General features: G+C 38.2%; 2 protein-coding genes across 2 annotated transcripts in view; one reads left to right on the top strand and one right to left on the bottom strand.

Annotated features, from left to right (window-relative positions):
- PI4KA (phosphatidylinositol 4-kinase alpha) overlaps positions 1–24,220 on the top strand; it is a 56,795-nt gene that overhangs the window by 18,902 nt on the left and 13,673 nt on the right. The window contains exons 20-40 of the mRNA XM_065646179.1: positions 10,554–10,662; positions 11,182–11,318; positions 12,238–12,371; positions 13,402–13,484; positions 13,761–13,831; positions 13,949–14,073; positions 14,503–14,584; positions 15,091–15,174; positions 15,548–15,637; positions 16,829–16,948; positions 17,671–17,763; positions 18,112–18,268; positions 18,555–18,682; positions 19,931–20,089; positions 20,435–20,586; positions 21,090–21,197; positions 21,896–22,023; positions 22,104–22,223; positions 22,872–22,951; positions 23,088–23,281; positions 24,012–24,102. Coding sequence (XP_065502251.1) covers positions 10,554–10,662; positions 11,182–11,318; positions 12,238–12,371; positions 13,402–13,484; positions 13,761–13,831; positions 13,949–14,073; positions 14,503–14,584; positions 15,091–15,174; positions 15,548–15,637; positions 16,829–16,948; positions 17,671–17,763; positions 18,112–18,268; positions 18,555–18,682; positions 19,931–20,089; positions 20,435–20,586; positions 21,090–21,197; positions 21,896–22,023; positions 22,104–22,223; positions 22,872–22,951; positions 23,088–23,281; positions 24,012–24,102 — 2,445 coding nt within the window. The remainder of the gene's footprint in view (positions 1–10,553; positions 10,663–11,181; positions 11,319–12,237; positions 12,372–13,401; positions 13,485–13,760; positions 13,832–13,948; positions 14,074–14,502; positions 14,585–15,090; positions 15,175–15,547; positions 15,638–16,828; positions 16,949–17,670; positions 17,764–18,111; positions 18,269–18,554; positions 18,683–19,930; positions 20,090–20,434; positions 20,587–21,089; positions 21,198–21,895; positions 22,024–22,103; positions 22,224–22,871; positions 22,952–23,087; positions 23,282–24,011; positions 24,103–24,220) is intronic.
- Positions 943–9,193, bottom strand: SERPIND1 (serpin family D member 1). Its single transcript, XM_065646499.1, has 5 exons — positions 9,109–9,193; positions 6,995–7,866; positions 2,970–3,243; positions 1,849–1,993; positions 943–1,457 (listed from the first exon to the last, which is right to left on the bottom strand). The coding sequence occupies exons 2-5, from the start codon at positions 7,848–7,850 to the stop codon at positions 1,266–1,268; spliced, it is 1,467 nt and encodes a 488-aa protein (XP_065502571.1). The 5' UTR covers positions 7,851–7,866; positions 9,109–9,193; the 3' UTR covers positions 943–1,265.

The raw sequence follows: 24,220 nt of genomic DNA, 5'->3' as shown, positions 1-24,220 counted from the left end.
AGTAGATGCAAAATTACAATGGCAAAATGAAATCAATAAGTTAAACTTAATATTGGAAAGCACCTCTTTAAGAGAATTCATGGTTCTCAAAAGAACTGTTGGTTTGTAGCTCAATTTTAATATTTTTGCTAACATAAGACAAATTTATAATATGAATATATTTAGGTGGATACAATATTTGATACCGCAAATAGTAATAAAAATACGCTCACTGGATTGTGAGACACATTTTTTTTAAAGGTATGGTGCAAAGGTATGTCTGTTGGCTTTGATAACTTGAATGTAAGGTGGATCTCTGTTCCTTGTTCTGAGGAGGCGGTAATATGCTGCAGAGTGCAGGTAAATTTTCTCTTTTTCAGATGTGAAACAGGCTTTGTACAGCATACATGTCGTTACCAAAACTATTCCAAAAGTTTACATCTTAGTTTAAGGCTTGAAAGGTTTTGTCCATCGAATCAAGCATGGAGAATGTATTTGAATTCTTAACAAACGTGATTTCCATAAATCAGAGGATTAAGTGATACTGAGCCAGTGAAAGGGCATTTTGCTGGCTGCTTTCACTGTAGAAGGTGTTCTAAGGATCTTTATGTATTTTACCTCGTCGGCCTCATTTTGATACCACTTGCACTGATGAAGATCAGAGAACTGTATTGAAATTATACAAGTTAGGTCAGGGAAAAGCAGTGGATCCCTTAGTATTTCATTCCTCTGAGACATGTTTATCTCCTCTTATTTGGTGCACTGGTCCGTAAAGTTTATTGTGTCTGTCTACTAAATGTTAAATGATGCAAGTGAAAGAAAGAATGCAGACACCTACTCTTTTTTCAAGATAGATTATGTAAAATACCCAGGGGAGATTTAGGTTTCTAAGACTGGTCAGGTATTCAGGATTTCCTTATATCTTTTTGTTGTAAATAGGCACCCTAGCACAAATTTAGAGCTAAACTTCAAGAATCCAGATAGTGTAAATGTTTTATTGATTATGTTTTATACACTGAAGTAGAACACAAAGTGTAAGTTATTTTGTGATTTTTTTTTAATACACTTGTATTGATACATGGCACTAACCATTTAAAATTGTAGTCAAATTATCTACTGCTGTGAGTCCATTCATGTGAAACTACATGTAGATAACATATTTTCTTTTGATACCAGTGGCTTTGGTATTAGCTAATATGACAATAAAATTTCCTTTATGATACTGGTATATTAACATGTAATTATACAGCCCATGTATCACAGCGTGTTGGAGGTCTTCTCTGCGCTTAAGACTTGGCTGGGTTGACAACTCTACCCATGAACAGAAGGCAGCTGGTACGATGTTCATAGATCAGAAACAAAAAGGGACGGTCGACAATGAAGCGAATCTGAGTAGAAAGAGGCATGAACCCGACGTTGGTTATTGCCCCGGCCTCTGTGCCTTCCTCATTCACAGTTATTGTGCCTTGGTGATTGAACTGTTCAAACAAACAGGGAAAGGAAAACAAACACAAACAAGAAATTGAGGATCTCATAAGTACACTCAGGTGATGTGCTCACAGCCTTCCCCGCTCCGTGTCCTGCACCTGGCTCCCTGTGACACTCTTGCTAGCACCTCTGCAGCTACAATCCTTTGGTTTTGGTTTGTGAATCAGCCTGTTCCTGACTGACCACAAGGCTTTTAGTGCCTCTGACATCTGATTAAACGTGCTCCTTGTTATATGAATAGACAAGGACATGCAGAGAAACCCACATCCCTCCTAAGTCTCCCAGGAAAGATGATAGAAAATATTATTTTAGCTTACTGTGTTGCCATGCTTTCAGGTGATATAGTTTAATCAGAAAGGAAAAGAGGAGAGGAGTAAATACCCTGTCAATGGTGACTTTCTCATCCGATATGCCAGAGTAGTCGCCTTTTTCATTGAACAGTTCTTCTATTCCCATGGATCTCAGGTAACCAATCAAGTTATAACTCTTCTCCAGCTTAAATTTAGGCAGAACCACTTCTCTTGTTCTAGTAAAAACAAAAATGAAAAATCAGTGAGGAGATACATATTTGCATGACTCCTTTGCTTTACAGACCTTTTGTGGTTTGGGTTTTTAGCTGTCTTCAGCAAGCAGGACACAAATATACAGGACTGTTCACTGTACTTGTATTTTCAAATCTTGGGCATCATTAATTTTAAGATGTGCTTTAAAAAAGTAATTTCTCTCCCAACACTTCTAGTTAGTCAATTTAATATTTCACTTACAATGATTTACATTATTTATATGTATAAGATATTTGGCTTTGAGCAGTTTGGTACCTGGTTGGATATGCTGGTGATAAATGTTGACGTGTCAGGTTTTCTGGAGTACTAAATTAGAGATGTGTCACTTATTGTATAAAGTAGAAATAGATTGGCTTCCTGAATAGTACATCAAATCAGCTCTTTTTATCTTTTTATCAAGCCTGAAGAGAGATACCACCCAGCCTGTCATCTTGCACAAGAGAGCCTATATAATTTTTTCTGTCCCGTGACTGTGATGTCCATTGTTGGTTGCTGAATGTGCCTTTGCACAACAGAGATGTGAAATGTGTAGTGCTGACAGTGAACACAGGTTGCTTTCCGTAGGATCAAGATTATTCTGCACAAATAACCTGTTATTAGCATACTCCTGTTTTTCCTCCTCACTATAAACTTTATCAGTTAGAACTTTTTCTTTAAATTTACAGCATTAAATACTTAATAGAAAGAGTTTTGGAACTCCTTTAGGATTTTCTATTTAAATCATCCTTGGTTTCTTGATGGCATTTAAATTTTGAGAAATCGATGGTCCTGATTTTTGATTCAATAAATCCATCGGGGGGGGGGGGGGGTGTGGGTGTTTATGTTTAATGTTTTTTACCAAAATATCATTTATTACCCTCTGTGCTCTTTACCCACCCTTGCCAATCTCATCAAGAAAATACATTAAGACTTTAACAAGATGTACTTTTCAGCAGATACCTGTTTGTCATGCTTCTCTGCCACTTCTCCACCACTTGAGGTGTTATCTGCTTTTCCAGGGTTTTCATGCCCGAGAGTTTGTGCGGCAGCACGATCAGCATGCTGATGTTCCCCACGAATGGGAGCTGGATCACTCCACAGTCCAGCTCGGGGTCCGCAGCCGCCAGGAAGTTCCCTTTAGTCTGCATCATAGGAACCTTCATTGTCTGTTTCTCGTTCAGTCGGAAACTTCTCTTCATTGTCATTTCCACGGGAAACTTATTCTCCCAAGTTCCTGTTAATGCAATGCAGGAGACCGATAAACAAAACAAAAAAAACCCCCAAAGATCCTTGTTTAATGAAATATTTGCAGAATGACAGTTTACATTAAGCTTTAATTCGTGTGAATTGGGAATTACTGTACGAGATTGTTCATTTCAGTTAAACCAAAATAAGATTACAAGTTTAAAGTGACTTTAAAATTCCTGGCTTTCTTTCTAACTTAACATTTGTCTCATTTGAATGTTCTGAATTATAAAAGCAGGTAAACACAAACCGTAGATTTGAAAGGGCTTGCCGTGTACTATTTTTTTTCTACAAGGAGCCTGGAAATTATGAAGTTCAAACAGATGCAGAGTATTTGACAGGATTTGCACCAGCAAAACCACTGACATAGCCGTATTTTCTGAGAGATCTGATACTTGAAACCAGACTGTTTCAGGCATCAGAAATGTCAAGCTAAGTAATGGCTGTTTTCATTTTGCGTAAAAGATACCATGCTGAAGGCATTACCTTGGCTTAGTCCATTCAAGCCAGTTAACTTTGTGTTAAGACATCCTGAAGTGTTTGCCTGTGGACCTCTGAATTCCATGCCCCAGTTTGGTGTGATTTCAGCACACCTACATGGGGTTTATGCCCAAAGAATACGATTCAACACATTTTGCAGCCCAGAAAGCTTTGCCATCGGGGTTTGAATCTTTCTATGTGAAGATTCTTTATGTACACCAAATATTTATTGTCTGTGTAAAAGAAGATGCTTTTTTTTTAAGTGGTGTTCCTGTTGATCTTTTTTCAGAACTGAGGGTCTGGAAAAAACATTTTCTCCTTAATGGGCAGACAAAGCTAGAATTTTATAGTGGAAATAGTGTTACTGGTATTTCCTGTTAAAACTCTGGATTTTAGGTCACTGTTGGCAAGCAAGTACCTGGGGAGTGTGGCTGTAACTGTGTGGAGAGGCTACAAATTAAACCTTAATTGGTAACCTTTTTTTAAAAGGTTGCAAGTGATTCTGAGATCCTTATATGAATCTGCCACGTTGATTGTGAAGTAACAAAAAAAGCCTGAAGTCCAACCTTCATTTTAAATAGTTTCTTCATATGTTGGGTTGCTGGGGAGCTGTTTGAGAGGTGATCAGACTGTGATTAATATTCTGAAGGGAAAGGGATATAAACTGGATTGTGCTAATTCCAAGCAAATAGTTTCACTTCTGAGAAAGCCCAACATCTGGCTGTTCTCCAGGGAGTGGAATTCACAGGCGCAGGTCTCCAGCTGGCTAAAGATCTGGAGCTGCTGTGGGTCGGGGGAGCTTCAGCAGCACCGTCATCACCTGAGGAATGGGACACGTGTACCAGCTCTTCCTAGGAAAAGGGAGGAGCTGGGGAACTCGTCTTGAATTCACTTTTGCAGATGTGTTTGTCCTGGGGTAAAACACTGTTCTCCAGTAGGAGGCACGTGGCCATCTGGGGTCAACTGAAACCACTTGGCACTTTGACTTTTGTGGCTTTCTGTTTTGGATCTTCCCACCAAGGTGTTTTTTAGATCCATCTGTTGTGGCAGAAGTTGTCTCCGCTGATCGACTTCTCTCTTGTGTTCATGACTAGAATCTCACAGAAGCAATTTTGGATCTGTCAGAATTTGTCAGTTATCAAAAGCTGCTGTGATCTACCATGGCGAAAATAACCAGCTCCTACTTGATAGGAAGCTCATAAATAATTTTTCGGACCTCTGCAGAATGGAGGGCCGATCTCAGTTGGAGATAGACTGGACACCTATACAAGATAAAACTCGCTTCTTACCAATGTGAATAGTTTCCGATAATTTTGTGGTGGTATTTAATATAAAAGGAGCTTGAGACTTAATGGTGTTTGGCAAGTATCCCATTACTCAGCATCACTTGCACTGAGCATCTCTGTGTACCTGAGAATGCCCATAGGTTTCTCATCTCTGACGGCTTAACAGAGCTTGTCTGCAATGATACAGACAGTGGAAATATTGTAAATAAAAAAACGTGGACAAAAATTAGCATATCTAGGGCTGGTGGGGAAACTGGGAAACCAGGAGCAGAACTTGCTTTTAAAAATGTCAGTTCTACTTGAAATGGAATTATGAGAAGAGTGTCACTGTAAGATGAAAGAATGGGAGACAGCAATATAGAATTGATCTTCTTGGTTTTGAGGGTTAGAAATTGCAGCCTTCAGCAGGCAGCACCAAGGCAGTTTGAACATACAGGACTCCATGGGGAGAAGAAAAAGCCCAAAGTCTTTTTGGTCTTGATGGCTCAAGAGTTCCAATACTAAAGCTGTATAATTTTTGAAGTGTTCTTGTTATTTTGAGATAGCACAAGTATTTAATAATTTCAGATTAAACAAAAAGGTATTTTAAATTTGACCGAATTGTGAAAAATTTATTTATCTTCTTCACTTTGCGTAATCCTTAGAGTGGTGTAATGGACAATAAAACTTTGTATTTAATATGATAAGATCATCAGAGATGTACTTAAGGATACAAATAAGTCCCTTTTGCATGGTACTTCAGAACGGGATTATTTAAATCTTATGCTAATGACTGCTTTGGATCTTTTAAAAAGACAAGTGGCATTATTCAAGGAAGTAATACCTTGCGAGTGGGAAGCGATAAACTTGTAGGAATGGGGTTCCTTTCAGTTCCTACAATCAAATGCTGAGAAGGCAGATGTAAGAGAGCCTTGAGGATTTGCTTCCTGGAAGCAGGAACATCATTGGAAAAAAGAAACTCCTTTGTAAGTTATGGGAAGAAGTATGCGCACTTCCAAACGTTGTCATCCTTTTGTGCTCCTCTGTCTTTCCTTATGAGTGTTTTACGTGACCTTAATCTGATTTTCATCTTAAACAGTCAGTATCAGATTTCCTTTTTTTCTTTAGTTCCTCTTTGGCAGCTCCCACCTCTTGCTCATTTAATACCATTTTAAAACTTTGTGGAAAAATTAACCAACTTTCAACCTAAGGCGGATAACTAATGTTGAAAATCTCACCACAGACTCTTAGTTTAAATGTAAAAAAATTGAAAATAATTATTTATAATAAGAATATATTATACAGTCTTTACTTCAAGCCTCTTTAACTGTTCAGCCTATAGTGATATATGTAGGAGCCCATATCAGCAGACAGTTCATGCTGAATTAACTGATATATTGCAAGTAGTGAATGTGTTTGGTTTTAGTTGTAGAAGAATACTGTTTCTGTTATTCTCTTCAGTCCCTTGTGTAGACTTGTTGACAAGGATCATGCTCCGATTATATTAAAAAAACCCCATACTTTAAGCTGGAACTCTTTATAGTCATTCCTGTGAATCCTGAATACTCCAGAAATCTTAAATGTTTGAACTGAAATCAGCCTGTACTGTTTCAATGAAGCCAATAACTTGAAGCAGGACTGAATGTGACTGATAACTTGCACATGAACTAATACATCACCACCTGAGACTCCTACAAAACTTATGCTTTTTGAGGCTCTTCTGCATTCGTGTCTTGGTTTTTAGTCTCACTTTTAGACTACGAGGTTATGGATGTAATAAATATTTGCTCTATTTCTACAAAACCCACTAACTTCAGGGTATGACTGGAACATCATTGCGCTACAGAAACATGCAAAAATGGGCTTCTTAATGAGTGATCAATAGACTTTTTTTTTAACTGTAGACTGGATTTAAGTTCAGTCTGGGATTTCTAATGTAGTATGCAGTGAATTGCAAACTAAGAAATTGGTAAGACTGAAAGAACAGATTCTTACCTTTAAAGTAAAGACAGTTAAGAATCATCATCAGTGTCGTAGGGTTTACATTCACAAGAGCTTCCTTTATTAATCCTTTGGTCAGCTTCAAGATGCGTTCGTTGGTTTTAGTTATGAAGTTAGGATCTGAAAAATCAGCTGGTTGGGCATCAGCAAAGTAGTATGTTTTCATATTGTTTCTGAAATCGTTCAGAATAGAAAAGTCTTTCTGAATGTAAAGATCATTGACAGACCTCAGTGTATAACCAAAATTGCGCCTGAAGAGCCGATGAGTGAGTTTGCGGAAGAGATTATGAACAGTCATGAGCTCGTATTTGGTGCTGGCGTTAATGAAGTCTTGAAAGCCAAGAGCAGATAAAACTTCCTGATGAGTTTGACCCTTGAGACCCAGAGAAATCATAGCCATTGCTGTGGAAATGCCAACAGGAGCCATGAGGATATTCTCTGAAGAGTTGGCTTTGTCTGCCACGCTGCGATAAAGGTTGAAGCCAAAGTTTGCATTGAGGATATTGAGGCGCTGGATTCTCGTTTTGCCGTGGAATAGTTCAAGAATATTTCCTTGCTGAATTTCAGAAACCATGTATGGGCCAGCATCAATAATGTCACTGTAGTCATCTTCACCCAGTATCTTGTCAAGATCTAGGTAGTCCTCTTCCTCCTCCTCTTCAGCAATCAGGTCATTGGTGATAGTGTTTTCTCTGTGGAACTCCGGTGGTAAGTTGGGCATATCATAGGTCTCGTTTTCATGTGTCTGTGCGTCTTTAAGGCTTTCAAAATGCTCAGTGAAGTCCTTGACTCCACAAAATGTGGATGTTATGATGAGAGCAAGGGCAAGCAATTGAAATAAGAACTTCATTTTGACAGGTCAAAACCTGGAAAACAACGTAATACAGTTGAGAGACCATAGAGTAATGGAATTTTAGTTATCTCTTCCCTAATTTTAGGTCCAGGCTGAATTCTGTCACAGCAGGTGGTCTCCGTTTACCCTATTCAACAGCATTAAATTGGTGGAACAGAGATTAATTAGATGGATACATCTGTTTTTAGTGGTAATTGGTTTTACTTACATAATACTTCCAGCTTGCCAAAAATTGGTTGACCTCCTCCCATGGATATTGTCATTTTTGGCATATTTCAGCGGTAACAAACTCATTACCTGAAATGTGTGAGACTCTCTATTTATAAACATGTAACATTTAAAATGTGTGCTAACTGTGTTACTAGTGTATGCTAAAAATATGACGACGATAAATTTGAAGATTTGAGCTTGGTAGGAGGAGGAACCAGGCATCCCCTAAAGGAGCATACCAGAGGACTGAGGTGTACTGAAGAATTTGAAAAACAGACATGCTGTAGCTACAACAAAAAATGGGAGTTTTATGGGGGTATTTTTGGAAGAGCAAAGCAGAAATTTCATGGAATAAAGGAGATGTAGGGATTTAGCAATAAACCTGGAGAAAGATGTGCATTTGCACTGAATACCATTAGTGGGACTGCACTGTTAAAATCTTACTGCAATGTTCATTAGAGTGGGGTTTTTTTCAATTTAACAAACAATCCAAAGAGCTGGTCTCTATAAGTAAAATATGTAGATATACCTGTACATATCTGAATAAAAACGGTGCTTGAAGGAAAATATTTTCAAACATGTTGTAGCAGGACTGAACTAACTTTGTCTAAACTCTTCCCCTGAACTCATTAGCCTGAAATCCTAAAAGCATTTAAAGTGATTATCCCATACAAAAATTAATTCTTTTGCAACAAGGAAGGATCCACAGAAGGTGCTTTTTAAATATTTTTTACACTGTGACTGAACAAGTTGAGTCAGTCATTTTCTTACTGTTTCTCCATAAGTTCATTGCTTTTTTCCCCGCCCCCAGAAGTCAGGCCCTTAGGGCTGAGATATTCCGTCCAGTAACCATTGATAAATGTTTTCTGCTTTTGGCATAGAAGAATTTGCTGTCTGTAGTTCCCAACTTTACATTCTCGTCTTCACTAATGTTCAATTATTGCTTAGCTGCACTTACACAGGCAAAACATTCCCCCACTCTGCAGTATACGTACATCTTTAGTGAGAGCTACCTAAAACAACAGCAGATGAAAATGAAGCTTACCTTTAAGCCACTGTATGGAAAGGATGTGTGGAATAGCTCAAGTAAGGGGAATGGCAGGGTTTAAATCTGAACTTTGACGCTAGTTTTTGTGTATCTCCCAAAGTAAACATTCTCTAAACCAAACACTGCTAAACTGACTTCGTCAGCCAAAATCCCTCCCTTGCCTAGTGATCTCTGCTGAATTGTATGTTGTTTGTTGAGCTACTTTTATGGCTTTGCAGGTACTCAGTCACTTTTGAGGAAGATCTTTGAGCAAGAATTGGTGTGTCTGTAAAGTTTCAAAGTCAAGCACCCACGTAAACTTGACTGTTAATGACTAGTAAAAGCCACGTCGCTGCTATTTTATACTGAAATAGGGGGCACCTTATGGCAAATATGGTTGAGGCTGCTGTGGTTGTGATGGTCAGGCTGCTGCTGCTTCAGTCAGTGTTATGTTGGTGCAAACATTTGTGTTGCACAAGCAACTTTTTACCATAGTTCTTTTCGCCAGCTTAAACTCAGATTAATTTTACTATAATAGAGGGAATTGTTTTGTTGGGTTTTTTTTTGAATGAACAATCTGTCTCATTATGTACAAATATATCCAAAGTTGGCTTTATACAAGGTTTCACTGAAATACTGTTGGCTTTCATACCTCAAGGGAGTCATTGTACAGTTAGAGAAAATGTCTTCAAGTTAGATTAGAATCTGGCATTTTCTTAACAAAGTTCACAGTAGTACTGTACTGTCAAATTGCAAAAAGCTTGTGGTTCTAACACTTTTTAGGATAACACACTATGATCTGTGTTATATAAATTCATAGGAAATTATGTATCATGTTTGCTGGGAGTATAAAGTGTGATTCTCTGGTGGTAGCAGCTGTTTGTGCAAAAAGTATCAGAGAATTTTAATAATGCTCTTTTACTTACTTGTTTAGACGGTAAATTCTCCAGAACTGATGTCATTGTGTGCGTGGGTGCAAACAATAAAAGATCCCCAATTGGTGCCTCAATGTATTTCCACAAAGCTAATAAACAATAGCAACCAGAAGTATGTTTGACTATTATTTATTTGGTTTTGAGTTCCTTTGCACTGAAGCAAAGCTTCACAGCATTGTCTTCCAGACACTTTAAAGGACTGTGTGGTCTCTTCCTCTCTGCAGTTGACAGTGTACTAATATTAAGTATTTCTCTTCAGAGGTTACTGTATCAGCATGGTATTATTCCTGTGTAAAACAAAGGAAATGGTTACTTCAGGCATCTCAAATGTTAGCTTTTAAGATATTCTAGCAAGATCTAATTTTCTTCAGTGTAACAATAGCGATGTAATATTAGTTTTCGTAGATGACAAAGGATATTACTTTTGTAAATCATAATGAAGAAGTTATATGAATTGATCCTATAGCATAGAATTAAGCTATTTTAACTCTCACCATTTTCTGATGTTAATTTTTATTTCTTTGATAGCTTACTAGACGCTTGCCACCCATCAAGGAGGCCAAGCCCAGGTTGCAAAAGCTCTTCCGTGACTTCTGGTTGTACTCAGTGCTGATGGGATTTGCGGTGGAAGGATCAGGTAGTGTAAATTCTGAGAGCGCAACCTTGTTCCTCACATTTAAGCCCTTGGTGAATGTAACTGTGTGCAAACCATTCACAGTAGACTGAAGAAAAATTACAGATATAAAGACGCTACAAAGCAAACAGCTTACATTACAGTTCTCTGGTAGGATTTCTTTACATCTTTGCTGTTTCGCTATGAGATTCAGCACAGTTCAACTTGAACTTAGGTTTTTTCCTAAGTTAATAGCCTTAGTTAAGTATGAGTTTTGATAGCTGGGTTCTTGAAATGGAAGATCAGACGCATGAGGAACAGTGGTAATCAGGTAGAAACTTCTTATCCAGTGAGAAACTTCGCTTGGAATTACCTAACTGTGTTTATTATGTTTGGAACATGGATTACTTGTTTCGAGCACTTGTGCTTAAGTGCATGAAAAATTGGCCCTAGGAAGTAGTGCAAAGCTTGATAATGCTGGTTAACCTAGTGAATCTTGTTTTTCTCCCTCACCCCGCCTTCCTCTTTATACTTGTGCTCCAGGTCTGTGGCCAGAAGAATGGTATGAAGGTGTATGTGAAATTGCCACCAAGTCTCCATTACTCACATTTCCCAGCAAAGAACCACTTCGATCCGTTCTTCAGTACAACTCTGCCATGAAGAATGATACCGTGACTTCTGTGAGAATTAATTTCTTCTGTTATCTCTTCCCATAATGTCTGTCAGTGCTAAATGATATGGTAACCCTGATATATTGAAATAGAACAATACCCCTTAACCTGCCTCCTATTAGTGAAGAACAGCTTTTGCACACTACTCTTACGACAGCCGTGTGCATCAATGGCTTGGGTGTAGTTAATCTGTTGAGTGTTTGTACAGTGTTTAGTTTTGATTAGGTGTAGAAACCAAGTCTATGTGGAGATGGAAGCCCATTAACAATTTTTCATCCATTTTGTATCAGACTGACAAAACTTGCACCAATTAAAAAAAAATTGACAGACTTTGGAAGGAAACAACACATTCAGTCTTTCAAAGAAATATTAAGTGAGTTTTTTTTCCTTTTTATCCTCTGGCTTGGTAATGGTTTACTTCTCTCTCCCATGTGTTTGCAGGACAGATTTTACCTGAGGACTATTTGTGGTAGCAGTATAAAGTAGATTGGAGAGTTTTAGCTTATGAAATGTCTTTGACTCCCAAATAATACAGAAATCTGCATTGTGACTGGATGTTCAGTTCTGTGATGTCAAAGAAATGCACAACAGACCCATGAAGTTTCAGAAACTGGACAATGTTGATATTGAGCCGACTTATGTGCATTTAGTGTAGAAATTGTATTTCTTCATTGGTATAACTGCATGGAAATGAGCAGTTATTTCAGCAGGGAGCTGGACTCCAGTATTTAATTCTGTTTAATTCTGTATTTGAAGAATTGTGACTTGCTGAGTCAGAGCAGGTTGGTCTTAGTCTGCAGACAGGAGCATCCTGGCATATTGCTTGCAAAGCTTAGAAAGTAAACAGTAATAGCTGACAGCGAATGTTTTCAGAACACAGACTTATATAGTACTCCCACTTCAGATAACTTCATGTGTTCATCTCTAGGCTGAATTGAATGAATTGCGGAGTACCATAATAAATCTCTTGGATCCTCCTCCAGAAGTATCAGCGTTGATCAATAAGTTGGACTTTGCCATGTCTACCTATCTCCTTTCTGTTTATCGCCTAGAGTATATGAGGTATATACATTATTTTTTCACTGATGAATTTAAAACCAAAATTATTAAAAACTGTGTATGTTCAGGTCAGAATTGCCAGACACTCAGATAAATGAGAATCAGTATTTTGAGTCACATTAGCTCTGTTGACAATTCCAAGACTGGGAATTCATCTGTGGAAAAATGCCTTTAGGATAGATAAAAAGGATGGAGTGATATAGTAGGGCCTGAAAAATGGGATCTCCTCTGTATAGAACTGATAGAAGATTGGAGAAAAGGGTTCTTTATAGGAATGTCTTGCAAGTGTAATGCATCCTCTGCACAAAGTCTTGGGCTTGAGCCTCTGAAGGACAGTGCAGACACTTGCCTATTCTGCGAGATTAGTGTAATGTAGGAGCTGAGAAATCTTTTTTGTAGTGTACTTTTTTTCCCCCTCAGTATTATGTATTAGATTGTAGTAATCAAACATGCTGAATTCACAGACTGCTTTCTTAAAAAATGTATTTTATTACTACTGTTCAAAGAAGTGTATGGCTGGAAGCTGAGGTGGAGGTCTAGCAGTGAGGAAAGTAGGAAAAAGCTTCTCCATCACATTTTTACTTTGACAATAACTGACAACAGGGACGACCATTTCCAGAAACATCTTGGCTGTATTTTAGAAACAATTTTTAAACAAGTTGTATTGCCATCGTATGGAAATTCAACAAATGCAAAGCCTATACAAATGCCAAGGGTTGTACCATGTTTATATGTTCATGGTGATTATATAAGTGCATCATTGTCAAGTTTCTCTCTCCTGAGGTGTGAAAGTTACCCTCTCAGTGACAAACAGGCATTTTATAATCTGAGCCCTGTTAGTTGAATGTAAAAACAAATAGCCGTATCACACTTACTAGAGACTTAAAATTATCATGAAATGAGAAATGACCATATGCGTGTGGTGTGTATGGTGACATTAAAGTACATAGATTTGTGTTTAAGGTGTTTAAAAAGAGGATGAAAACCAAAAATACTTAAAGCAACCCAACCCACAAAACTATTCTTTTCCTAGGGTATTGCGTTCAACTGACCAAGATCGTTTCCAAGTCATGTTTTGCTATTTTGAGGATAAAGCAATTCAAAAAGACAAATCTGGTAAGATTACCTGTCTAGATTATCTTGCAACTTGAGATACTAGGAAGTTACCTCCAGGCATGCAAAACTAAAACAAATAAAGCAACTATATAACAATATTAATCATGTTCACTAGATTGCTGTTGCTTTATTCTTGCCAAGAAGGCTGGGTTTGTTTTGAGACAGCTCGATTCAGTGTTGGCTGAATAAACATAAACACTTTTTAACTGTTAAACAAGGTTTATAAAGCAAACGTAATCTTGATAATCAAACCTGTCACTTCTCTCAATTCCTCAGGCATGATGCAGTGTGTGATAGCTGTTGCTGATAAGGTGTTTGAAGCTTTCCTGACAATGATGGCTGATAAAGTAGGTTATGTGGAAACTAAAATTTTAAATTTGTATAAATGTTCTCATTTCAGTTTATGAAAGTGTGCTTGTCTTTTTCCTTAAGAGCTTCATACTTCTCTTTGGCATGCTTTTTAGCCTAAAACTAAGGAGAACGAAGAAGAGCTGGAGAGACATGCTCAGTTCCTGCTGGTGAATTTCAACCACATTCACAAGAGGATCAGGAGAGTTGCAGACAAATACTTATCTGGTCTGGTAGACAAGTGAGTATAGATTTCATTTTCCCCTTCTCTTATGCAATCAGTGACAACAGTGGATATCTTGGCTGCTACTACTGCCAAAACATCTCCTTGAAAAATAACTTTCAGTAGTATTTTTAACCTGCGCTCTGAAATCCCTGCTTAAAATCTGTGTCTGCTTAGTATTCCCATGGATGGAGCAAAGCAAAGTGCCCGTGAAATAAATGGAATTTCATTTCCTATGAAATAGCTCTACTTGGCTGGCTCTTAGGGAGCTCTTGACTCTGTACTGAGCTCGGCTGCTGTGAGGCATGGCGAGCTTTGGGACTTCGTTCGGTGTGGGGCTTACCTGGTGGTGCATATAGCTCTTTGAGCAGATCCGTTTTTTGATAAAATAATTTCCTTCCTCAGCTCTCCGTGGTTATTTTGTTTCTGAATCCTGTCTTGCTCTAGATTTCCTCACTTGCTGTGGAGTGGAACTGTGCTGAAGACTATGCTAGATATTCTGCAGACACTGTCACTGTCCCTTAGTGCAGTAAGTTCCATTTTTCAGTATTGCTATTAGGGAAATAAAACATATATTTCCATTTTTTCTGTAATAGAACAGAAATTTTTGCTTTGTTTTTCGTTTATTTGGTATTTATTTGAGTTCTTAATTTGTTTTTGCTATGATCACTAAGATTGATTAAAACCTTAATTTTAAGTTCTATGGAGTAAGGAGGATATTTGCACTGCTGTTTCTTAGTTAGTAAAACTAGTCCTAGAGAGTTGTTGTCAAATGTGGTTCAGAAAGTCAAATTTAGCATCAAGAATAAACCACAGGATTACCCATTATGGATTGTAACTGTTGAACTGTCTCATTTGAAATAAAAGTTTGATGGTGGTTTTTTGGTTGTGTTTCTCAGAGCTGTTCAGATGGATTTTGAAAGTATTAGCAAAAAGGTTTGGTAAATCAAATGTCTTGTTTGAGGAGAGTGCTACCTGTAGTGTTCAAATTAAGTGATGATGAATTTTATCTTATTGAGAATTGTTTTTGTTTAGGACATTCACAAGGACCAACCGTACTATGACATTCCTGATGCTCCGTATAGAATAACTGTCCCTGACACACATGAAGCCAGAGAGGTAGGTGATCCTCCTTGATTTACCAAACAACAAAATAATGCCTGATTTTTTTTTTTTTTTTAAGTGCCAAGGAGATAAATAAGTGAGCTACTCTGAATTGTCCTTTTCTTAACAATACTTCCCTAGGTAAGGTTTTTCTAATACAATATGCCACTTGGTTATTATATTTTTCCAAATCTTATTATTTTACCTGACTTGAAGTGTGACAGTTCTTTGCTTACCAAGGGTACATTAAATTGTTACAGGAAATTTTAACTGTATAATGTTGCCACAACCTGCCTTACTCCATGTGTTACTTATTACACCATTAAAGCCAGTGCTGCTCTTAAATGTCCTGTATTTTACTGGTTGTATTGATGCGTTCTAATTCTAGAGCATAGTCAAGGATTTTGCTGCACGCTGTGGAATGATTCTGCAAGAAGCAATGAAATGGGCTCCCTCCGTTACAAAATCTCATCTACAGGTAATGAGCCTGCTTGTGTGAAAGAATTTGATCTGAGAATTAAATTGTGGGGTGGTTTTGGTTTTTTTCTCAGGCTATCCAAGTATAATTTTGCTTTTTTTTCTGTTGCTCTAAGATTTCCTTTACAGCACTGACAGAGAAAAATTAGAATTTTTGATTTGATGTGACTTTTGATGTAGTCCTAACCTGAGTATCTTGAAAATAACAGATTCGTAAACTGTTGATCATTCTGGATTTACTTAAGAAGTCAGAATTTGGTGTAATAGAATCATCTGCCAAGCAAAGTTTGTTTAATGCTGGCACATTAGCTGAATATATCAGCAGGACTGAAACAGATGGTTAGGATGTAAAACTTGTGTCTTGTTTTCCTCTTTGGAAGATTTTTTTTTTCTGTCTTTATGGTTTTTAAATACACAGACACACTGCTAATATATGAGATCGCTGTGAACTAGAGACTTTAATTTGAGCGTGGGTGTAGAAAACGCTCACATATGGCAGAGTTCAGTAGAAAGCAGTCACAAGACCAAAAGCAAAGATTACAGAAGACTATTTATTATGTACTAATAAAATAAATAAAATATCTTTTACGTAAATAAAAAGTCTCTTGATAGTAAAATGCAGGTCTGTGTTAATTCTTGGTGAGTAGTTGAAGAAACTCTGTAGTCCAGATTAGACAAGGATTCTGTCTAGAGGTGCCTAACTTACTGCTGGTAACAGCCTGCTGGGCAGGCTGAAGATCTTGGTCACTGCAACTCTACCTGAAGTTCATATTTCCTTCCTTAAAAAGAACTCAAGGGGTTCTATCCTTATGTAAAAGCATAACTAATTATATTGCGTTCTTCCGTGGAGTCCAAAGCATTTCGTTTTGTAAGATTATTTTAATGAAAATTGATTGTTTTTAAGGAAGACCTCAGCCTTCAAGTATCTGTCTTGATCACTTTATCTTCTACAAAATGGCACAAGTCTTGCTCTTTATATATTTAGGAGGATGTTCAGAATTTCTTATTGCCAGGGTATCAATGCCTAAAAGGGACTAGAGACAGTCTATTTATTGTCAGGTATGTGAGTAATTAAGTTTCCTGGTAGTTCACAATGATGCAACATTTGCTTATGAGCTGCCTGTGTTGAAAAATACAGTAGTTTTCCAACAAACAGTTCTTTGTTTGAGTTCTTTGTTTCTTTGTTTGTCAGGAGTACCTAAACAAACATCAGAACTGGGTGTCAGGTTTGTCCCAGCACACAGGACTGGCTATGGCTACAGAAAGCGTTTTGCACTTTGCAGGCTACAACAGGCAGAACACCACTCTGGGCGTGAGTATTGGGCACAATTCTTGTTTGTTTGTGCACCTGTATAGCTGTCATATTAATTTGATAACATTCAGTGTAGCCACATAATACAGATTTTCTAATTCACCTTTGTTATAGCACGTGAACATTTCTCAGATACTTTGGTTAGTGACGGAAAGAAATAGGGTATCTTCCAATTACGTTGTTCTGTAAAATACTGAAAGGTAAGATGGTAACCAGCAAGGAAATAGAACTGTATCTAACACTGTTTAAGAGTTTTCTGTAGTTGATTTTTAATTATTTGAAAGTAATATCTTTGCGTAAGGCTGAAATGAGCTGCTTTCTGGAATAGTAACATAGGTGAGTTTTGGGTGACACTCCTTTGCTCCGAGTTTGACATAGCCTCACTCAAAACATTCTTTTGCATTGAACATTTCATGCAGTTATACACAGTTTTTTACGGTTCATTTTTTCTCGTTTGTGATTGTAATTTCTGATCTCTTGGAGAAGCACCCAGTATAACCTGCTGTATCATCAGCCGGCTTGGTTTTTAGCAGCAGCTTTGAAACGTGTTCCTTATTTAATTTTTATTGGTCCTGGTACTGTTGTGCCTAATAATTCTGATACTGTTCTGATTATAAGCATAAGGAAAACTAAACTTAAAACATATGTGAAGGTATAAATAGAAAAAAAGACAAGTGGTTGTATATGAACAGTATAAACACCTGTATGTGGTCTGGTCATAGGCGACCCAGCTAACTGAAAGACCTACTTGTGTGAAGAAGGACTACTCCAACTTCATGGCTTCTCTTAACTTGCGCAACCGCTACGCAGGAGAGGTAAGTACAGAGTTTCTTGTGAGTGTGGAGTGTCCACGAGCTCTGGCATGGCTTTCCAGGGGATGGTGTCCCTTCCAACCTGAGCTATTGTATGGTTCTATGTTATTTTGAATACAGACTCTAAAGTTAAATTCCTTCAAGATACAGGGTATAATTTTCTTAGGTTATTAAACAGATCATTTTACTGTTGGTCTTGCAGGAAGTTCTTAGATTGCAGATAAAGCTGAAGATTTAGCAAAGTAGTAACAAAAGATGTCTCTGTGGAGTTCCTTAATCAACACATGACCAATACCAAACTAGATTCCTAAAAATACTGTTCTCTCTTGAAAAACCCATTATATTTTACAGGTTTCTGGAATGATTCAGTTCTCAAATGCTACAGGACGAACATCTGACCTGAATAAACTGATGGTCAAAGAGCTTAATGATGCTCTTGAATTAGGCCATGCTGAATTCTACACCCAGGCCATGTTTAAGTTGACTGCACTGCTAATAAGCAGCAAAGGTAATGAAAAACAAATGGAGTTCTGCTTTCTGGCTGTGAATGCCAAGTGTAATAAACTACAAAAACTGTCTGTGTACAAACTCAGTACACTTTTAACATGAAGCAAAACTGTGGTTTGATTTTTTTTTTTTTTTTTCAATTAGCCTTATATTGGGGAAAAGCCTTCTTAAAGTAGAAGCTATTTATTAGGAATTGATTATTACATATTGTGCACACCAAGTTCATGCTGATGTGAAAAGCATTTATTTATTCTGTGCAATAAACCTGAGTGAATGTTTGTTTTCAGACTGTGATCCCCAGCTCCTTCATCATCTGTGTTGGGGCCCCCTGCGAATGTTCAATGAACATGGCATGGAAACAGCAATTGCTTGCTGGGAGTGGCTGCTCGCTGCCAAGAATGGAATAGAAGTGCCGGTAGGAAGCTATTTAACAACTCTCTCTGCCCCTGCAAGGGAAGAAGAAGAAAATTTTGAGAGATTCACAGCTATTGTGAATCTGTGTCAAGTAAGGATGTTAAATGCCGTGTTAATCACTTTAGCCTGCCAGGAAATCTTTGATCCTGTATTGTTGGAGTCTGAGCACCCTCACAAAGTGAACTGTGGGGAAATGAATCTTTCTCAGCAGCAGGAATAATATAGCAAAGGAAATCTGCTAGGATCTCAGCTGTACAATTTGCTTTGCTCCTGAGATGCCTGAGCTGCTCATTAATCAGGTTCTGAACTACCACAGTTTATAGAATGGTGTTCTAAACCAAAAAGAAATCCATGTTCCCGCTCATCAGTTAGAGCCTCTGGTATCTGGCATTGCAGCCTTGCATAGAAAATAGACTTACAAGTGTCCTGATCTTATAACAGGTTAGAACAGCTGTATTTTGTGAAGCGAGGATGAATCTAATAGCAATAAAGCAACTGAGTGTGGTGTAGTGGCAGCCTGCACACAGCTGAGGAAGCTGCCTCTGCTAGTTGCTCCAGTTAATGAGCACTAAGTGTTTCACTTGCTGGAGATAATCATCAATCTAAATTTACTTAGGTCAGTTTACATGCACATTTCAGTGTTTAACTTCTTAAGCATCAATTTCATTTTTTCCCTCTTTAGGCTTCTGGGAAATTTCTTTGTATCTTTTTAAGGAGATCAGATAAGCAACCTTGGTTGTCAAGTCTGTTTTCTACCAGGGGATGCTGGTCCGCAGAGCAGGTTCAGAAAAAGTGAATTATGTGCCATCTTTGTGCCTCTTCACCAGCTGTGTGTGCTCCTGAGCCAGCCTGTGTCCTGCAGTATGTGAGAACCTGGCACATGCTTCTCTGTGCTGTCCTGGTGTTGGAGGCAGCAAACTTTAGTAGATCTAGTGGAAGGGTGGATGGCACCAGCTGATCTAGCAGTCCAGTCTCCTCAACAAAATCCAGTGCTTGTCTGCTGTTGCCCTTAGTCTTTCTGTCAGGAGCTGCACTTCTGATGGAGTCTTTCTTCCCATCATAATTTAGGATGTGAAAGAAACTTTTTATTTCAGGTGGGGTATATAGACTTGTCTCTGCCTCTCCATTAATATTGCCTCAAATTTTAATTGATGGATTAGATTCTTGTGTGCCCCATGGTGAAAGATTGTGCTTTCCCCATAAGAAGACACTCTTGAAACAGGAAACACTGTGATCTTCCATTTTGCAGTTCATGCGGGAAATGGCAGGAGCCTGGCAGATGACAGTAGAGCAAAAAGTTGGCCTGTTTTCTGCTGAGCAGAAAGAAGCAGATCCATTAGCAGCCTCAGAAGAAAGCCAGCCGAGGCCTCGTCCACCAGAGGTGACCCCACATTACATCTGGATAGAGGTGTGTATTTCTTCTGATTGACCCACCTATGGCAGTGTTGCAGTGATTAAGCTACTCTGTGCTAATAGTTCTTATGATTTGGGAGGAGAGTGGAGTCACAATGGTAGTCCTGCTGCCTCAAAGCCAGGATACACACTCTTTTACATGAGCACATTGGAGTCATAGAATAATTCTGGTTGGAAGAGACCCTCAAGATCATGGAGTCCAACCATAACCTAACTCTAGCACTAAACCGTGCCCCTAATAATTGAGAGGGAGAAAGGTGTTTGAAACAGAAAAGACTGGGGTGTTTTTTGAGTTGAAAAAGGTCAAAGGAAGCAAAGCATGTCTTTCTCTCTTTCTCAGTTTTTGGTGCAGAGATTTGAAATAGCCAAGTACTGCAGTTCTGACCAAATAGAGATCTTCTCCAGCCTGCTCCAGCGGTCTCTTTCATTGAACATTGGAGGAGCAAAAGGCAGTTTGAATCGGCATGTGGCAGCAATCGGACCCCGATTTAAGTGAGTAGTGTTGTTTTTTTTTTTTCTTTGGTGGAAGAAATAAGGTCGTAGAGGACTGGGAGGGAAAAATCTAAATGCTAACTGTATAACTTGTCCGTGGCTTCAAGTGGTGAGAAGTCCTTTAAAAGCCAGGAATGATGTAGAGCCTAAGATCTGTTTTCAAAGCAGAAAGTCACTTTTGGTGCTTCAGAAAACTTCATGGGATAATTTCATCTAGTGAGTTGCCTGCATCATGGATCCAGTCAATGTATCAGTTGGGGATAATTTTACTCCATGAAATGTTTTCACTTTTTGTGACTTTAAAGCTTCAACTTTCTATGGTTCAGTAGTCACAGCTTTAGAAACAGTGTGATGATAATGAAAACAGTTTGAGAAGAGCTCTGGAACAGACACTTCTCAAAGAACTGAATGGAATTACAGCTGCAGCCGTGGTTTGTATGGTGTTGCATTGGTCACCATCTTGAGAATGCCACCATTTTCATTCTCTAACTATTTTTTATTAGGTTACTGACTCTGGGGTTGTCTTTGCTGCATGCTGATGTGGTTCCAAATGCAACTATTCGAAACGTTTTGAGAGAAAAGATTTATTCAACTGCCTTTGATTATTTCAGGTACTTTTTTGTTTACAACTACGTAACTGAAAGTGTGTGTGTGATTTCCTGGAACCTTCCATGATACTTCAGAGGAGCAGCTGTCTTCTAGTGATTTAACTTCTTCCTTTCCTTTTTTGTCCATTTTAAGAGAAACTTCTGTGCTTTTGTGTAGTTCCTAAACCATTTCAAAGAGGTTTAGATGTAAGTTCCAGTTTTTATGTGTGGCTTATAAAGTAATACCTTCAGGAACGTTTCTCTTCTTTGCTTTCTTATTTTGGAGTTTATTCAATGTTCCAAACTGTACATAGATTTATAAGATTTAAACAATTGCTGTTACAAAATGTGTGGCTGAAATATAGTTTCACTGTTTTGAAAGTACACCCACAATGAATCTGATGATTTCAACATTTGACATGGGCATGACAGAAAAGAATATAACTGATAGGAATGTCTGAATTTGAGGAGGTCAGTCAGTCGTAATATTAAATTTCAAATGAATCCAAGATGGTGACAGGCTGCTGCTTAATTTTCAATTGTGACAGGAAGTTTCTACTTTTCTGTCAGACAAAATAAAGCAATGAGGATAAAATGTAGTGATGTGTAGTCTCATCCTTGTAGATGCTGGTTAGAATAAGAAATACGACTTTATTAGATTTGTTTATCTTTTTTTTTCTCCAATGCATTCAACTTCACATTATTTATGTGATTTCTCTAAGTTGTCCCTCAAAATTCCCTACGCAAGGGGAAAAGAGGCTTCGTGAGGATATCAGCATATTGATCAAGTTTTGGACTGCGATGTTCTCAGACAAGAAGTATCTGACTGCCAGCCAACTCGTGCCACCTGGTGAGTTCCTTTATGAGCCATTTCACAAGCCTGTTGTTTCTTTGATTGGATTCTACATCAGGTCTGTGCTCTGTTGTTAGATAATCAAGACACCAGGAGCAACCTGGATATCAATGTTGGATCTCGGCAACAAGCTACACAAGGATGGATAAATACTTACCCTTTGTCCAGTGGCATGTCAACCATATCTAAAAAATCAGGTATCTTTTTGATTGAAACCAGCTAATTGCAACCAACTTTACAGCATATTTTATATACAGTTGTTGCTTAAAGTCAATATTTACCTTTAATATTGGGGTCGTCTTCTTCTGGCAGGGTATTTAATTACTGGTGTCAAACTTTGGAGAGGGGGCAGAAAAAGTCTCACTGGTAGCAAGCAGCAAAGTTTTGAAATTACTCATTTTGTTTGATAAAATGTTCAGTTTTGTAGTGCAGAAGAACTAAGACTGGAGGTCAAGATATATTGAAATCCTGTAACAAAATTGCTTTGTGCAAACATGCTCCAGTGCTTTTTGGGGGCAGCAGAGTGACATTAGATTGTGGGCTGTGTTTCTGTACAGTTGTAAACTATGTGCTCTTTCTTTTTAATGGGCAGTCGTGTTTCCAAAGTGAATGCAGTACTGGCTAAATTGACATCCCTGTAGCTTGTCGTACTCCATATATTCAGAGAACAACCATATGATGGGTAGCTGCAGTACTGACTTTTGGAAGTCACTCTGATCTAAATTTACAAGTGTCCCATGGTTATTCAGTGCTTATGTGTTAATGTTGCCAGGTGTGGACAGTTTAAAAGCACTGTTTAACATACTGAACAAAAGCCATTGAAAACTTTTTATCCTTTTCTCAAGGAATGTCTAAGAAGACTAACAGAGGTACGCAGCTACACAAGTACTACATGAAGCGAAGAACATTACTGCTCTCGTTACTGGTGGGTCATCAAAAAAAACAGGGAAATTGTATGAATTTCTGAAACCCTGTTGTTGCAGGATACATAAACTAAAGTATGAAACTGAGAGTGTTTTTTCTTCTTCCAGAAAGCACTTTTTTTTTTCTGTTTCCCTCAGGCTACTGAGATTGAACGCTTAATCACATGGTACAATCCACTGTCTTCCCCTGAGCTTGAGTTGGATCAAACTGGAGAGAGCAGCGTAGCAAACTGGAGGTCTAAGTACATCAGTCTTAGTGAGAAGCAATGGAAAGATAATGTAAATCTGGCTTGGAGCATTTCTCCTCATCTTGCTGTACAGCTGCCTACCAGGTGAGATATTTCAGGATAAAGAACTGATGTAATTCCTGCTGCCTTAGCAGTGGAGTGAGTACTCAGACTGTAAGTACTGATGGCACTTGCTCCTGTTACAGCCACTTATACAGCTGTTTGGGACCTTGGAAATGGGAAAAGCTGAATTACTTAACATACTCATTTGGCTCAGGCTCTGGTGGAGTCCAGCTGCCTTTCCTGCCACGCGTTCTTCGCTAACACTTAAACAGTGTTTTGTTTAGAAGAAATCATGTTTGGTTTTAAATAGCATTTAACCTATTAGCAGGCACAGCATTTAAACAGTGCTAAAAGTATCTTTGAATGAAGTGTTCCAGCTATATATTGGCTTGCGCTTTAATAAGTATTATAGGAGAATTAGCATAGTTGGCCCCAGCAGGGAGAGGAAATTCTTTCCCCCTTACAACAGTAACAGTTTTTGCCAAGTCGAGTTCTGCACACTGGTTTCTGTGGAATCCCAGACAGTATATTTCAGCCAAGAATCCAGTGGTGGGCTAAAATACTAGTGGTTTATACAAAGGCATTGGATGAGGACCAGTTGTTCCTGAATCCCCTTTTGACAGCGTACTGGTCCCTCAATGTGCATTATTTCATAGCTGGACTATTTGTTTGTTAAGCATATACTTTTCTTCCTTTTTCTGTTCTCATCTTCACATAAATAGAAGAAGCTGTCAAAATTTTCTAATGTTTTCATATTCCTGGTTATACTTAGATTTAAGAACACTGAAGCTATTGGAACAGAAGTGACCCGTCTGGTTCGGTTGGACCCAGGAGCTGTTAGTGACGTTCCTGAAGCAATAAAGGTACTTTTGGATATTTGTGCTGTTACAGGGCCCTAGTATGGCCGTTTAATTCAGATATGTTGGAAAATACAGTCTTCTGTACATCACCTGTAAAACAGATGACAGGAAGACTGAATCG

Source organism: Caloenas nicobarica, chromosome 16 (assembly GCF_036013445.1).
Source record: "Caloenas nicobarica isolate bCalNic1 chromosome 16, bCalNic1.hap1, whole genome shotgun sequence".
Classification (NCBI taxonomy): Eukaryota; Metazoa; Chordata; class Aves; order Columbiformes; family Columbidae; genus Caloenas; species Caloenas nicobarica.
Note: the sequence above shows the minus strand (reverse complement) of the source record. Positions and strands in the feature narration are given on the sequence as shown.